The sequence below is a fragment of the Podarcis filfolensis genome (genome assembly GCF_964270895.1).
Source record: "Podarcis filfolensis genome assembly, chromosome: 1".
Classification (NCBI taxonomy): Eukaryota; Metazoa; Chordata; class Lepidosauria; order Squamata; family Lacertidae; genus Podarcis; species Podarcis filfolensis.
In genome coordinates, this window is record NC_139604.1 from 70,141,164 (window position 1) to 70,159,070 (window position 17,907).

General features: G+C 42.6%; 1 protein-coding gene across 2 annotated transcripts; it reads left to right on the plus strand.

The window, feature by feature from the left end:
• The first annotated feature begins 10,971 nt into the window (after positions 1-10,971).
• Positions 10,972-15,927, plus strand: LOC310755854 (alpha-1,3-mannosyl-glycoprotein 4-beta-N-acetylglucosaminyltransferase C-like). 2 transcript variants are annotated; one of them, XM_083599221.1, is made up of 4 exons: positions 10,972-11,169; positions 11,843-12,021; positions 13,097-13,235; positions 14,596-15,927. In XM_083599221.1, the coding sequence occupies exons 2-4, from the start codon at positions 11,857-11,859 to the stop codon at positions 15,726-15,728; spliced, it is 1,437 nt and encodes a 478-aa protein (XP_083455347.1). In that variant the 5' UTR covers positions 10,972-11,169; positions 11,843-11,856; the 3' UTR covers positions 15,729-15,927. The 2 variants fall into 2 exon arrangements, with proteins under 2 accessions (XP_083455347.1, XP_083455346.1); XM_083599220.1 differs by having other exon boundaries at positions 10,973-11,169; positions 11,789-12,021.
• The last annotated feature ends 1,980 nt before the right edge of the window (positions 15,928-17,907 follow it).

Sequence of the window (17,907 nt, forward strand, 5' to 3'; positions counted from 1 at the left end):
TTCCAGAGGTCCGTTCTTAACCTGAAACTGTTCTTAACCTGATGCACCACTTTAGCTAATGGGGCCTTCCGCTGCTGCCGTGCCGCCGCCGCGCAATTTCTGTTCTCATCCTGAAGCAAAGTTCTTAACCCGAGGTACTATTTCTGGGTTAGTGGAGTCTGTAACCTGAAGCGTTTGTAACCCGAGGTACCACTGTACTGGTAAAAGACAGGGTTGCAACCACCAGGAAGTTCCTGGTTTGAATCTTGCATCAGGGGAGTCACTCCATCTCGGCCAATGGCAATAGGAGAATAACAACACTGGCTTACCTCACAGCTTTACTGTTAAGGGTTACAGCTGGAGAAATAACCAGTGACCTTCCAGTTATTGCTGGATTACAGCTCACATCGTCTCTGACTGGTGGCTATGCTGACTGGGACTGATGTTGCACTCCAACATCCGAGGAATCACAAATTATAGAATCACAGAATTGTAGAGCTGGAAAGGGACCACAAGAGTCATCTAATCCAACCCCCTGCAATGCAGGAATATTTTGCCCAAACCCATGACCCTGAAATTAAGAGTCTCACGCTCTACCAGCTGAGCTATCAGCCACCTTGGCATTTGCTGTCACAGAACAATAGGGTCAGGACCTTGGCTTCCATCATCAAGAAAGGGTAAATGTTCTCGTTCTCTGCACTGTAGCAGCAGCAGTCTCCATCACAACAGCACCTTCAGTATAAGGGAAAGCACTGATGTCAAGCTAGACGGGCTGCATAAGGGGTGAAAGAGCCTTGGACATGTTTTTAAAGTCAGTGCAATTTATGAGGAATAAATATTATCTGTGGCTGTGAGTTGTGGAAACTAGATAGTGCCTCCATAGTAAGGGCCTGTATGCATGACCAAGATCCAGTTTGGAATCCAGTTTTGGAAAAGTGCATGACTTGGCCCAAAGCACTTTGGAGGCTGCCCAAACTAGCAAAGAGCACTGAACAGGCAACAACAAGACAATACATTACTTCAACATCCTTCCCCCATAGCACTTTGATTAGCGAGTCCAGGTGAAATCATTCCCTCTGAATAGATGCTGGGCACGTAAGTCACAAAAGAGCTCACCCTCTCCCCACCTTGGCATATTCCTTGTAAGGAAAGTGAGGAGAAGTAGCTTGCTCACACCGTAGGTGACCAGGTGAATGCACAGAATTTCTGGCAGGCAGCTGACTGAATTGGCAATGGAAGGCTGGACCTCTCCATTCCTCCACCAGTCAGCTTCATTTCTGTACTCACTAGGGAGGAATGGAAACCCATCCTTGAGCACCTCCTTCCTTTGCCAACTTCTTTGGTAGTAAGCTTAAAAAAAACCCAGAACTAGGCTGCTGAGAGTTTGGTATCCTGTGTCATCATGCTGTGGCCAGCATGGGAACACCGCCTACAAGTCTCTGAGCTGGCTAGTAAAAGGAAATGGCAGGCTAGTAACTTTTCTGGGCTATTTACAAGGCTGAATTATGTACGGCCTATATGTTTTCTCTATACAAGTAGGTTGTGGCTCCGAGACAATAATGCCTCATTGTGATTCACAGCATGATAATTGCCCCCATATGCATAAACCAGTATCGCATCTGCTGGAAAGCACATCTGACCAGCAGCAGGTGGGTTTTCTGCATTTGTCGAAAGAATAAACGAGTTGCCGTGTAAATGGAGCCACCTAGTGGTTAATATTGATCAGTAACATCATAAATCATCCAGAAAAAGAAAAGTATTTATGCAGGCCCATTAAAAAAGACAAACATAGTAGGGCAACAACTTTATTAGGCCTACCATAATATCAAAAGTTAGTAAGAAAGACTTTGAGTACTCCAAGTGGAAGATTACAGCTAGAGAGAAATATAGAAGACTGCAGGGTTTTGTATTTTCAAAAATGAGGGATTTTATCTTCAGGTCTACTGTCTCTTCTGATACCCCATCTTATTCTAGAAGCTAATGCAGACTTGACAGCATGAATACCACACCACTTTCTCTCTCTCCCCCACCCCCCTGCTCTGCCTCCCACCAGACTCTGAGCTGGTGAAGAGTTCTGGAGAAAGTTGCTCACTATTTTGTGTGGCCAAAAATAATAATAAAAATAATTCAACTAAGTTTTAGAATTATCAAACATGTTTGGCTATGATAGCCGCACACTTCAAGCAACACAGGTTTTTCAAATGATGTGAATCTGATAGCCCAAAGCATGAAAATCTCAATGTCTCATGCAGGTGGGTCTGCCTGAAACAAGAAACATGAACCCAAGAGAACAGTTGGACCTATTCCTCCAGAACATATTTTTAAGGCAAAGTCAGGGTGCATCCAGATGGGTGTTAATTATGGGACTGGTGCTTATTATGCATACTGTTTTTTTTATATAAAAACTAATCCATATGTATTTTTATCTACTTAATCTAGCTATACCTATACCTATATATGTGTGTATGTATATATATGTATATGTATGTATGCATGCATGCCTTACACTACAAATGAGTCATTGCCGAGTGAGGCCTTTATCTTGGAAGCATCCGTAAAGAGAATGTTGCTGTAAGGAAGCAATGTTTCATACCAGCCAAACTGTATCTGCAAGATTCCAAGAAGTAACTTGCAAAAGCCTTGGCTTTCTTGTAGAGAGCAGAGACAGTTCTCATTTCCATATTAATTGCTTCCAGGGGGGGGGGAATCCTTTTGCAACTCCATCAACTCAGAAAATTGCAGGAATCGAAGGACGACATGTATACCGGCATGCAGTTCATTTCCTGCTATTTTCATAGGGGAATCGTGGAGGGACAGAAACATGCATGTGCTGAAAGGGTGGGGGCTAGTGACCTTGTCCAGCGACATTTGTTGTTGTGCCACGCCATAGTCAGTGATGTGAATGAAATTTAGTGCAACATGCCAGTATATCAGTCAAAAGGCCAGAGAACCATAATGCAACAGGTACTGCAGTGTGAAAGGAACATTAGGAAACAGGACAGAAGAATGGGCATTATTATCAGGAAAACTAAAGTGATTTCCCCCCACATCTGAATCCACCCTCATTCGACCCAGCATTCCATTCAAGGCTCCCCTCCACTTAGACTTCTCTGATGACAGATTCGTATTGAGCATGTTGGGAGAACACCCTTCTTAAATTCCATTGCCTAACACTGACCACAAAAAATCCTTTTCAGTAGAAACTACAAGCGCATCACACTGCTTTTAGACGAAATCACATGCAAGATATTCTCTTTGACCCAGCACCACAAACGCCTTTCCCAAAAGATGCTGCTCAAACCGCAAAATCTTTCCGGAAAAATCACCCAAGCACAGTGTATGGAAGAAAAAGGCACAGCACCTGTCAACATGCCGGTCTCATCAAGCATTCAAAACAAGCTGTTTCCTAGCCTTTTTACCACAAAAGCGACAAGGGCCGTCTTCAAGCTGACACAGGTTTCAGATCGGATCCTTGGACCATTTTCTAATTGTAATCCACAGAATCTATACCCTCACCCTCATTTGTCATTATAATGGTGGGATAGGATTCAGCCCCAGACTCACCCTGCCAGGCCTATAACAGTGCTTCCATCTGAGGAGGTGAACTGTAATCCCTCAAAAAGTTAGGGTGTCAAAAAAATCTGGTAATCTCTTAAGGGCCACAGGCCTCTCTTTTCTTTCATCTGAAAAAGCTGCTGCCTATGAAGTTCACCTTACAATTTGTTGATTTTGAAGTATGAAGTACAACACAGCCCTCTATAACGGAAGGCTAAATATTTTAATTCAACCAAGTTGATAAGGAAGACACTCCTGGAATAGGGAAGGGGGGCAAGGAGAGAAATAAGTGCTATTATAAAGAATTTTGTGGCTTCATACAGGAGAGGGAAATGGCTTCCTGTTGCAGATGGGAGGAATGAAAGTGCCAAAAAATCTTGATGGCCTTTTGACTGGAATCCCAGGTTCTCAAACACTGAATGTTGTTTATAAGCACAGAATTGCTGAGTGGCATCACTCCTATTGTGTGTTATGTTGCCGCCTAACTCCCAAGGCAATAGAGCAAGCTGCGGAAGCCGCAGCAGGGGTCCCTTTTAAACATTAAATCAATGTGCTGCATCTGTCGAAATCCTTGAAAGAATTTGGCAGTGAAGCCAAATTCCAGATTGTCGACTCAGCAGGGGTGTTGGGCTAGACCTGTGCATTCAGCATTTGAGTTTGGCTTATTAGCTGTCATCGGCTGGCAACTGCTTACAAGCTCTTTAGTTGGAACCTGAGGAATTGGAGATGTCCTCTTACTCTCTCTCTCTCTCTCTCTCTCTCTCTCTCTCTCTCTCTCTTATTTTTCGGATACCAGAAGGCGCAACACAAAACATCCTTATTAGGCTTGATTTACTGACTTGGCATTTGGGTGAAGTGGAAAGGACTCACTGGAGACTTGTTAGCACAAATGACCTTTGGCGCTGATGGACATACACAGATTAACTTTTTTAAAAAATGTTTAAAATGTTTCCAGGAACAGGTCTTATGTCCACAGTCTACATGCTACAGGGATGGAGACTTGCTGTGGGAAGAGCGCTGTGAGTGAAAAGGGTAGGTTTGGTCCTCCTTTTTTAGAGGTCCTTTACCTGGCAACATACAACTGGTAAGGCTTAAGTGCTGTTTCCTCTTCACATATTGAGGATTACAAGTGTACGTGTGTCTGCAGGTGTACATGAAATGCACTATCGGAGCTGAAGTGACTGTATTGTACACATACAAGGTAGCAACAGTCAATCATGATAAGCTGGAGGCCCTGTGGGTGAGTGGCTCTCATGTCCAAGAAACTGTCCATTTGCTTATCTGCGAACAGACCTTGTTCCATGCCTGTAGAGATGTTCTCTTTATGTGCCAGTATAGTAAAACACTGGTTCTTTTCTGTGGCATTCTGGGAAACTTTTCCTAGCTACTTCTGAACCTTAAAATCTTTCTCTGCTTCTCTCTCTCATACACACTGTGTCTGTGTAAAGATGTGCCAGGCACACACACAAATTCCATTCTTTGCATTCCACTCTTTTTTCACTCAGGTCACATTAAGTTTACAATGATCTGTTTTCCTTCAGTGTATAATTAATTAGTTGTTCTGTTTTCCTTCAGTGTATAATTAATTGTTTGTTTTTATATTCTGATCATAACATTAGTAATTGATTTAGACATAATATAATCAATCATAAATCTAGGTGGATTAAAAGCTTAGATACTTGTCTAAGGTCCATTAGCAAAAGACCCTTTGAAGAATTGGAGATTAATGGATTTTGGGTAACCCCTCCTTATACCTATGTTAACCAATAAGGAACTAGCCTCTTTGTTTGTAATTTAACCAATCAGCCACTAACATATGAGTGGCCATGCTTTTGTAAGATTCAATAAAAAGAGAGACACAGATGAGTTTCAGGCACGCACGCACTCTCTCTCAAGAGGCAGCCTTGGAGCTCAGCTGGGATCTCAAAAACACCATCCACTTGTTTGCCTTGATTCGAACGCAACTCAACATCTGGTGACCCCGACGTGATTTCGACGAAGTAAGGTACCAGGTCCCTTGCAGAGCTAGGAAAACCTCATACTTAATCCGACTGGAAAAAAGTCTCAGCGCGCTATTTCATAAGTATGGGAGGGAATCTGACGAAAGGTCAGAAAGCTCACGCAAATGAATTATTTAAATTAGTCAAGCAAAAGGGGGATGGTGTTCAAATTTCCTTAAAAGAAATTGAACAAATGTTAATGGAAATAACATTCCAATGTCCATTTTACGCAGACAAAGGGTCTCTGGACATAGAGACCTGGCAAAAAATTGGAAAAACGCTTTTTTCTGAGCCAAGGGCTCCGATCGATTGCTTGCTTACTTGGCAAAAATGTGCAAATGCTATTGGTAAATTGGGATTGTCGTCTTCCTTACTCTCTACACCCCTTGCTTCATCACCTGATCCTCCCCCGTACCCACAAATCTTGCCTCCTTTGACTTCACCCCCCTCCTTTCCCTCTCAGCTCGAAGCAGCTCCGTGTCAGATTAATACAATCCCCCTCTCTCCCCCTTCTCTGCCTGCAGAAGCTGCATCTCAGCCTGCTGTCCTTTCCTCTCTCCCCCCTTTGCATTCTGTTGTTCCAAATGTTTCTGGGGTTGTCCGTGCAGGAATTTCTGAAGCCAGGCAGGAAGGTCTTTTATCTTTAGAAGAGCAGTCTGCATGGTCTGGGGAAATGCCGTCACTTTTCCCTTTCACTTATCAGCCTATCCCAGGGACAGCACAGCAACAGGTATTTCATGATAAGCTTCCATATTCCATAATGAAGGAATTCAGGAAGGCTATCTCTGACTCAGGTCTTAAATCTTCATATGTTAATGGAATGCTGGAATGTATTTCAACTTCTTATGTAATGTGTCCTAATGATTGGAAAGATCTTATGCATATGATTTTATCCCCTGCACAATATGTGGTATTTGAAAGTGAATTTAAACATAGTGCGATAGCTCTGGCTGATCCAATGCATACAGCAAGTCAAATTTTTGGATCTGCCCCATTCGATAGCTTGGCTGCACAAGCATTATTGTCAGCTTCGCATTTCAGCCGCACTGCGACCTGTGTCCAGCGCGCCATTCGTAAAGTCCCTGTCTCAGGGCAGCCTCTGAACTCCTTTGTAAATGTTAAGCAGCAACACTCAGAGCCTTACCATCAATTTATTGATAGATTAAAAGAATCAATCTCTAGACAGATAGATAATGAAACAGCTCAGAATGAGTTGATGAAAAAATTAGCCTTTGAGAATGCTAATACTGATTCTAGGAAGGTGTTACAATCTGTCATAAGTCGTTCAAAATATAGTCTTGCAGATATGATACAATCATGTACAGAAATAGGGAGTCAATCTCATGCTATGTCTTTACTTGCCACTGCAATCCAAACTAATAGCAGGCCAACAGGTAATTGTTTCAATTGCAAGCGCCCTGGGCATTTTGCTAAGCAGTGCAGGGCGCCTGGCGGAGGTGCGAATAAAAATACTACTGCAAATACTACTACCAGACCTTCAAAAAAATGTCCAAAGTGTGGAAAAGGGTATCATTGGGCAAATCAATGTAGGTCTCAGGGAAACTCCTTAGGGGCCCAACTCTCAGGCCCGGAAAATTAGAGAGTTCCCCACCCTTAGTTTCTGCTGTTGCAAAAGTTTCTAAAATTGTGCCTTTTGAATTTGCTATTGATTTGATCAATCAAGAGGCCAAAGGCACTGCTTTACCTGGTGAAATTGTGATCATGCCTAGTCAAATGGCAGGTCCACTCCCTTCTACAGTCACAGGTTTAATTTTGCCTAAATTTTCTGCGGCAAAACAAGGAATCCAGGTTATTCCAGGTGTTTTACATCATGATTATGTGGGCACCATTATGATACAATTTTGGAGCCATATGCCAATGCAGTTAACTAAGGGTGAGTCTTGGGCACAATTGGTGATGCTTCCTTCTCCCCCTAATGTTGTCTCTGCTACTGATAGTAATTTGTGCGAGCTCTCTTCTTCTATTCCCCCACAGCTTTTGGCTGTGACACAGAGAATTGGACGACAAAAACTTCTTCGTAAGTATAAAATCAATGGAAAAATTATAGAAGGTTTGATTGACACAGGTGCTGACGTTTCTGTCATTTCCAGTAATTGTTGGGACTCCACATGGCCCTTAGAATCTGCTCCTACAGTGTGGGGTGTGGGTGGTAACCAGACTTCTTGTAAAAGCGCACAGTGGTTACCTGTCTCTCTGCCAGACAGCTCTGAAATTATTGCATACATTCAGCCCTGTGTGCTAAACATCCACCTCAATTTGTGGGGAAGAGATTTATTGCAACAATTAAATGCTACCATCCAATTAAATGAGTAAGCATGCTCTTCCCCTCAGCTGGAAATCTACTAACCCTGTATGGATAGAGCAATGGCCTCTTACTGGGGAACGATTAATTGCCTTAAAACAATTGGTCAATCAGCAATTACTGGCTGACCATATTGAACCTTCAGTTAGTCCTTATAATACTCCAGTTTTTGTTATTAAAAAGAAATCAGGAAAATGGAGATTATTGCATGATTTAAGGCACATAAATAAAATCCTTGAACCCATGGGGCCTTTGCAATGTGGTCTTCCCAATCCAAATGTGATTCCACATTCTTATCAATTGGCTATAATAGATTTGCAAGATTGTTTCTTCTCTATCCCCCTACAGGAGAAAGATCGTAGATATTTTGCTTTTACTGTACCAGTAATTAATAATTGTCAACCAACTGAGAGATATCAGTGGAAAGTTCTCCCTCAAGGAATGTTAAACTCCCCTACCATGTGTCAATATTATGTTAATCAAGCCCTTAAGCCTTTCCGTCTTCAGTATCCACACCTTCTGATTTATCATTATACCTGCAGGTTGGTTTTGGTCATGTCCTGGCTACACGTTTAATTATATTCCTGCAAACATTAGCCACGGTACACCTTGCTGTTTAAGCCGCTTGTCTATCATATTGCCTGAAAAGCATCATCTATTTCACAATCGATATAGTCGCAATGTTGAATTGTCTGATGATTGTGATGACCTTGTCTCTCTTCCCAGTAGGACTGAATATATCTCTTTAGCTGTTTCTCTCTTAGGTGTTCCAGGATTGGCTGCACGTAATAGCAGAAATATTAACTCTCTAGCTTGTTCTGCAGCAAAAGCCCTGAATTTTACTTCTCAAGCACTTCACCTTCTCAACACAGAGCAAGCTGAACTTCACAATGGTTTATTCAAAAACAGAGCTGCTATCGACTACCTTCTTATGCTTCATCATTATGGCTGTGAGAAAGTCGCAGATATGTGCTGTTTTAACATCACTGACAATTCCAACGCCGTTCAACGTCAAATTTCTCATTTGCAAAATCTTACCCATCATATTAAACAAGACATTGGGTTCTCTGGTTTCTGGGATTCTATTTTTCAGTGGTTCACTGGCTGGTTGCCTAATTTAACTTGGCTTCGTAGTCTTTTTTATTATGCCATAATAATTGTATGTATATTAATTTTGTTCTTTTGCTTCCTCCAATGCATTCCTAGCCTTACAAATCTTTTTTCTCGCCTTTTCTCTCCACCTCAGCCACCTAGTGCTCTCCTCGCTGACTATTATTCGAAATGGCAACGCCAATAATAAACAAATAGGGGAAATGTGGGTAGAATTATTTTGGGATTTACTGGCAAACCAATAATCCTGAAAGTACTTATGCCCCAACCACCCTCGCAGTATTATTTTGGGATTCGATGGCAAACCACTGATCCCAAAGCACTGCTGCTTTATTTTGCTTCCAACAAGTTGCCTTATTTCGCAAATAAGAAAAAAAAGGAGGAGATGTAGAGATGTTCTCTTTATGTGCCAGTATAGTAAAACACTGGTTCTTTTCTGTGGCATTCTGGGAAACTTTTCCTAGCTACTTCTGAACCTTAAAATCTTTCTCTGCTTCTCTCTCTCATACACACTGTGTCTGTGTAAAGATGTGCCAGGCACACACACAAATTCCATTCTTTGCATTCCACTCTTTTTTCACTCAGGTCACATTAAGTTTACAATGATCTGTTTTCCTTCAGTGTATAATTAATTAGTTGTTCTGTTTTCCTTCAGTGTATAATTAATTGTTTGTTTTTATATTCTGATCATAACATTAGTAATTGATTTAGACATAATATAATCAATCATAAATCTAGGTGGATTAAAAGCTTAGATACTTGTCTAAGGTCCATTAGCAAAAGACCCTTTGAAGAATTGGAGATTAATGGATTTTGGGTAACCCCTCCTTATACCTATGTTAACCAATAAGGAACTAGCCTCTTTGTTTGTAATTTAACCAATCAGCCACTAACATATGAGTGGCCATGCTTTTGTAAGATTCAATAAAAAGAGAGACACAGATGAGTTTCAGGCACGCACGCACTCTCTCTCAAGAGGCAGCCTTGGAGCTCAGCTGGGATCTCAAAAACACCATCCACTTGTTTGCCTTGATTCGAACGCAACTCAACACATGCCTGCAACCACTTAGTTGAATCCCACCAACAGATGAATACAAGCACTTTCACATACTTGTTAACTGCCCTGGAAAAACCAGGACATCTCTTTTTTCTGTGAGAGCATGGTGGCCATTTAGGGCACGTTGCTCTCATGTGATTTGGGGCCAAATCATTCAGAGAAAAAAAACATTTTTTCTGGGTCTGTGATCTCACATGGCACCCCAAAATGCATGCTTTGGGGCACTGTGCCCCAAAAAGCATTTTTCCGGGTCCTTGATCTCACATGGGTCACACGATTCACATGGGATTTTGGACCCAGAAGATGGTATCCCACATTTGGGCTGCAGAGCGTTGGAAGTTAAGCTTTCAGCCTTCACTATTATGTGCATATTGTGACAGGAATGAGGAACCTTTTTCAGACCAAGAGACACATTTGTTCCTGAGGAGCCTTCCTGGGCTGCCTGCCAGTGGTAGGTGGGACTAGAGGCAAAATTGGGCAGAGGAACAGATGAAACTCTTTTCATCATACAGCAATTGGTTCTCTCTCTCTCTCTCTCTCTCTCCCCCCCCCCCACACCTCCATCCAGGTAAGGAAGAGTCTTTGCCAGAGCTCAGAGACAGAGCCCTGCCGGAGTCAGTGAGGGCTGTGGCCTGGGAAGACTCTGAAGGGCTGGCATTTGTTCCCTGGACCTGCAGTTATTCACCCCTGTATGGGGGGAGGCCAATAGCTCAAAAGAAGGCCCTGTGCTTTGCACAACACTGCAGAAATAGGAGTTCTAGAAGTGTGTGAGGGAAATAACATTCCTGTTTAAAAAACAACTGGAATGGGGAAACTATTTGGACAACAGGTATCTCATACAGGTCATAGATAAATTCATATGTGCTACCTTATCACGTGGTGTTGAGGTACACCGGCCCATCCAACGGCAGTGGTGGGAGAGGATCGTAGGAGAAGGTTCTAGTTCTATTGATTGGCTGACAGGTTCTGTAGCAGTTGGAGGCTTCTGGGAAGAGAGAGAAGGAATTGCAGTTGGGCCCCACCAGACCAGACCGTGAAGGACGCCACTGACCCAAAGCTTCATAAGGAGGAGAACAATTGTTTTACACCCTCTCTGTTCCTGCACAATCGTTGCTGCACAAGTACTTAGTGAGCTGAGTCACTTGGTAAGCCCTGTTGTGTTTCCTTAAAAGGACAAACATACTTTACTGTATAAAAAACATTAAGGGGAATTGTAGTCAGGGTGGAGGGAAGAGGCACTGGATACCAGCATGCGTGGGGATAGCTGGCTAGTAGAGACTGCTTCAGTTCTTCTCTGGTCTTCATAAAACTCAAGCCAGAAAAGAGCTCAGAGGGTTTTAATGCTCATCTTATATTTAAAGTAAGCAGGGTGAGTCACCGAGGTTCATATTCCAAGGCAAGGGATTAAGGAACTCAGCAACATCTCTATGCAAACCTGTTGACAGGAGTTCTTTTTGCTCCTCTGTAACCAGTGTGGATATTCTGTCCAGCAATCTGCAGGAACCCCAATGCAATGTTCTTAAATAAGGTCTAAATTTGGCCTAAAATCCTGAGTAGACTTGCGCTCCACACCCAAGGGAGAAGCTGATTTTGCAATGTTTCTAAATGATTAGCATTTTTGTGATCATAATATCACTGTATACCCAGATTTAACAAAAAGGAATTTTGTATCATTTTGCTTCTAAAAGATTTGCTCAGCGCGAACACCTATTTTTTTTTAAAAGTGCATATATTAAAACAACATAATTTTCATTTTCATTTCAGAACCTTTTTTTGCCGTAGCAAGAGTATTAAGACTGGTCGTTTCCATTTAAACAGGCCCTTGGTGGGAAATGGCAATGGTGCACAGGAGCCTGAAGAAGTCACTAGCCTGCTACTGGGGGAACTTTTCTAGGTTATGCTTTTTCTTAGGACTCTCCATTGTATTGTCTGCTATTATTTGGAAACAAAGCAAGGAGACATGCAAATGTCCCAAATGGGAAGAATCTGAATTAAAGGTAGGTAACAAAGAGTTGTCGGTAGGGTTTCCCCATGAGGTTATTTGCACTTCACACAACATTTATGCGATGATGCATCTCCAGAGGAGGTGAGGAAAAAGCCCCAAACAGCTTCAGCTGGATACTTATGGAAGCACCTTTCCCTGTACAGTGGTACCTCGGGTTACAGACGCTTCAGGTTACAGGCGCTTGAGGTTACAGACTCTGCTAACCCAGAAATATTACCTTGGGTTAAGAACTTTGCTTCAGGATGAGAACAGAAATCGCATGGCGGCAGCACGGTAGCAGCAGGGGGCCCCATTAGCTAAAGTGGTACCTCAGGTTAAGAACAGTTTCAGGTTAAGAACGGACCTCCAGAACGAATTAAGTTCTTAACCTGGGCACCACTGTATATTCTTGACTGAGAATGGAAATTTCTTGAAAGTATATTCAGTGCTCCATCAATGGAAGTGGTGCATTATGTGGAGATGGGTAAGAAAGTCTTTCCCACGGTGACACCTGGTTATGGAACTCTGTGGACTCCTCCCCTTTTCCTGAGCGCTTGTCCTCAGCTGATATGCCAGGTTCAATGTGATATTATTGATTATCAAAGTCCTTGCATGCCTCACATACTGGTTACCTGACAGTCTATTCCTTCCCAAGTCCTTGGACAATAAGCTAAGCCCTGTGGAAAGCTAATAGCTGTGTCTGCAATGTGTGTGTACATCAAATTACGGGATGCATTACTAGTTCTTCTGCATGGGCATCTATGGATTCAGCCCATTGTTCAGAACTATACCATTCATTTCTATATTTTATTATAGTGCTACCAGAGTGCATGGAACTTTGCAATTTGCAAGAGAACATAACCCTGCCTTCGGGGGTTTAAAATCTAAAATGCAAGACGGGGTAAAGCAGATGAAGGAATGCTGCATATTGAGCTTAGTTGCAGAATTTCTGATGAACGAGATATGCCATCTTGTAGGGTATAGAATTCTGCATAATAATATAACATAGGATTCACACAGTGATGGAGTTATGAGAAAGGAAGCCTCACAACTGATATCAAAAACAGTCTACTGTTGTTATATTTAAGGATACAGATAGAATGGAGACAATCAATTCAGAAAATATTATATTGAAGAAGAATCCAGATTTCAGTGTAATGGAAAGTGCTACAGGTCTCTTACCTATTCAGTATAAATATCTCTTGGGATCACCTCCTTCAATAAAGAGTAAGTAACTATGAGGGGAATTGAAACCTTAATGGTTTGTGGAGGGAAATAATGAAAAAATAAATAACTCTCCCATCATCCGCCTGGTAAAAAGGTAAAGGGACCCCTGACCATTAGGTCCAGTTGTGGATGACTCTGGGGTTGCGGCGCTCATCTCGCTTTACTGGCCAAGGGAGCCAGCATACAGCTTCCAGGTCATGTGGCCAGCATGACAAAGCTGCTTCTGGAGAACCAGAGCAGCACATGGAAACACCGTTTACGTTCCCACCGGAGCGGTACCTATTTATCTACTTGCACTTTGACGTGCTTTCGAACTGCTAGGTTGGCAGGAGCAGGGACCAAGCAATAGGAGCTCACCCTGTTGTGGGGAGTCGAACCACTGACCTTCTGATCAGCAAGCCCATGGCTCTGTGGTTTAGACCACAGTGCCACCTGCATCCCTGCCTGGTAAGCCATCTGAATACATGATTTGCCTCATTATGATTTTCCTCGAGATCATTTTCTATGTCAATTTTTAACAAATGCATTTTAGAACAGCTGTTAGCCCTGAACACACTGTATATCAGGGGTGGCTAACCAGCGGTTCTCCAGATGTTGTTAGACTTCAACTCCCTTCAACCCCAGCCAGTGGTCAGGGATCTAAATGGTCAGCAGGCCTTTAAGACATAGCTTGTGGTTACTGAAGTATGTTCTAGTAAAGTCAGCAGAAATAAACCAATCATGCCCATGATCTGCCACGCTGAGTTTGCACCCCAGAAACCACCTGTTTGCTTTGGAAAGAGGTAACCATGAGAAAGGCATGTGTTAATTGGTCAGGAGAGGATGAAACGCAGGATCTTGGCGTGCATCTTATGGACAAGAGGGCTGGTCTTGCACAGTTGCCAGAAGGCTGAGTCTTGAAGGAGTCTCTGCCACGAACTCCAAGGACACTACTGCTCACTTGCAGCAGCCCCAACTACACCCTCAGGATCAGCTTTTTGGGGAGGGGCAGTGGGAAAGAAGACAGCTAGGAAAGGAGTGTTGCACAAGCAGAGTTTGACCCATGCTGCTGTAGATCGAGCTTACACTCTCACCCCCCTATTCAGTGCTATTTTCCTAGAAAAAGAGGTGCTGGAACTCACAGTGAATGCCTCCCTTGTTCTCTTAGAATGGCAATGATGCCCACCTAAGAGGTGCAGGAACTGAGTTCCAGTGAGTTCTAGCTGGGGGAAAAGGCCTGCCCATCTTGCAGATGGGGAGCTGACATGAATAATAATAAAGCCACAAGATTGTGGTGATATTCAAATAACACACCCGGTGCTTTGAACATACAAAATGCTGTATAAATGCTCAATATTCTTATAGTCTTTACTTGTTCTAGGATTCTTGACCATTGGCATCTCTTCTTTCCACAAAAAGAAGGAACACCTTTTGCTGAAGACAATTGATTCCATTTTCAGTCACTGCCGCCAAGAAGAATTAAATCTGATCACCGTAGTTATATACCTAGCCAATAACGATTCCAAACTGAACGAGGAAAACACCAAGGAGATGAAGGCTCAGTTTAATGCGCATGTGAAAGCAGGAAGGCTACTTGTCATACAAAGCTCTCTAGAAAGTTACCCTCCTGTGCACAATCTGAAAGTAGATCTTTGGGGCAAAAACATCAAATATAAATCTAAACAGAATGTAGATTATGCTTATTTAGTTAACTTTTGTGCCAATCTCTCTCAGTATTATTTGATGCTAGAGGATGACACTGCCTGTGCCACTGGTTTTGTGTCCATTATACAAAGCTATGTAAGGACGATGGAGGAATCCTGGACCACAATAGCATTTTCAAGGCTAGGCTACATAGGGAAGCTCTATCATAGCTCTGATCTCACCAAACTAGCTCGGTTTCTCTTGATGTTTTATGATGTTATTCCCGCGGACTGGCTCATGACATATTTTCATAAAACCAAAATGCAAGGAGAAACTATTTTCTATTGGCCTTCTCTCTTCCAGCACGTAGGGAGAATTTCTTCATTTCACGAGCTGGAAGTACAACACACAGATTCAGAGTTTTATGAAGACATTGGAAGTTTGGGCGATGCCCTTACTGCTTCCTGTTTCACAAACATGCAAATATATGGAAATTACAAACCGGCCAATGTGTGTCCCCCTGGAAAGGGTGTCTTTTGGGGTATGAATGTGACAGCAAAAAGCTACTTCACCATTGTTTTTGACAACCCAATTATTCCCCAGAAGATTCAGATTTACACAGGGTCAGCCGAACATAGCACAGACATTCTTCATAATGGTTTTGTAGAAAAGGGCAGGCTCAAAGTCCACTTAAATGAACGTCAAACATGCCTATCCTTCATACGAATTGGGGATTTTAAGTCTGGATTTTTTGAAATGGAAGATCAGACTAATAAAGGTGACATTGAATGCCTTCGAATAAAATCTACAGCTCCACAAAAGCACTGGCTGAGGATAAGGAGAATTAGTATTTGGGTGAAGAAGAGTTAATTTCACATTCTATTATTTAGTGTTCACCACCGCAGGAAGGTATAATGAATCTTGCTAACAATAATTATATAAATCAACATTTCACCTTCTGTAATGGATGGTCCCTTTGTTTCTCTTTAAAATAAAACAAAACAAAATGGTTGAATAGAAAGCAAAAAGCAACACCTTACATAATAAATTAACATTTTCCCACCAAGCACTTATGTCTGTGAGTGCTTTTTTACATATGTGGCTTCTTTGTGAAATTCCTTGTCTATGATGTACGCACATCATAGAAATTATCCAAAGACAAGAAACTGGACCAAATGATTAAAGGACTTTTATAGGATCAGTTTCACTGAAGCTCTGAATTAAAAATGTATGGGAAATTCTCAGGATTTGATTTTGCTTTTTAATAACTATAGTGGGAGTTCCGAACGTGCATTACTGGCAAAGACTAAGGCTGCCTTCATAGTGCAGCAGAGTGTGGAACATGTGACTCTACAAGTGTTAGACTATGACTTCCAGCATCCCTCACTACTGCCCTTGCTGACTGAGTCCTACACCCCTGCAATACACACTTATCTGTGAGAAAGTCTCACAGAACTCAATGGGCCTTACTTCTGACTAGACATGGGCAGGATTGCACTTGTATTCCCTGAAGAAGGCTGCAGTGAAAGATTATTATGATTTCAGGGGTTGTTGTTTTTTGGCTACAGATCTCTGTCTTAACCTTTCTTTAATGGCATACTATTGGGGTTCCACAATTTCTGTGTGCAGATTTTGTTTGTGAAGAGCAAGCAGGAAATCCTTACACACAGAGCAAAACTATGTGATCTGCAGCCACCCTCCAAACTCCAGTGGTGCAGAGCGGAAGGTCAGAATGTTAAGAACTGCACTGGTCCATCTTGTCTAGTTTTCAGTTCCCAGCAGCAACCAGCCACATGTTTCTGTGTTGATCACAACTGGTGCCATGGCTAGGTCCAAACTACGAGGATGAGATCCAGAACCCCTGTAATCTGCCCCACCACCACTACCTCAAACAACCCCAGAGAGGCAGCAGTAGCAGTAACAATGGCAGAAGTTTGTGTGCTCAGAACCAAAGGAGGAAAAAAACCCTATGCCCCTCAATACCAGAATAAAGTTCTAACTGGAAGTCCACAGCTGTCTTGGTGTGCAGGAAAGTCCTTGGAGTCAGAGTCAGAAAGACAAACCAGTTCACCCTCAGGAACCATGTTTTTCTTGTGCCCCATTCCTCCTCACCCTCTCCCTCTCCAAATCTCCCCCCCCCCAGGTTTTCTCCCCACAATAAATAAATGCCACTGGCTTTGCTCAGTGCCTTAGTGACTCTGGTCTGCATGGAACTCAGGGCTTCCTTCTGTGGCTATGGAAGGGGGTCAGTTACATCACTGTCGCAATGGTGGTACCAAGCTAGAGAACAGCAGCAACAAGCTGGTGATGGTAGCAGCCGTAGCCCCTTGCTCTCAATGCTCTCAATTGTAGCATCCCCTCTGAGCATGGTACCCAACCATGCTCATGACAGTGTGGGTGAGCATGTAATATGCAGAAACCACAGAATGAAAGATGCCTTGTACTCAACCTTAGTTTCCCCATTCTCCAATTTTGGATTTTTCTCTTAACACACACACACACTCATTTTCCCCCTCCACTATGAGCCACTAGAGGGCAGCAAGTCTACATCGGTTGCCTTTCCCCAATTGACCTCTTCCCCCCACCCTTTTACTGTAAGAGTTGCATCCTGGGATAACTTAATTTTTTATGTGGCATTCAAAACTATTAACAATAATACAAAGTTGACAAAAATGGGGGGCAGGGGATGAATTATACTCGATATGCTTGGTAGAACGAACGTGTTCACTCTCAAGTGTCGTATTTTGGATGATAACATGCCAGACAAATCCCTGATAGGATATTTATTAGCAGCCCTAGGAAGAATATTAGAGGAACTAACCTAACAGCCTGGTATGAAAGGATTGGCAGATCCCCTAGTGGAGACGACTTGCAGGTAAACCAAGAATATGTAGTGTGTGTGTGAGGGGGACCAGAAAGATCCATTTGTGTGAGATTGATGGAGTTTTATTTTTAATAAAAATATTTCAGAGAACAAAAGGGAAGCCCCTCTTTTTTAAAATTCAGCTATTGACTACCCTGAATTTGTTGGAAAGACTTTTGCAAGGTC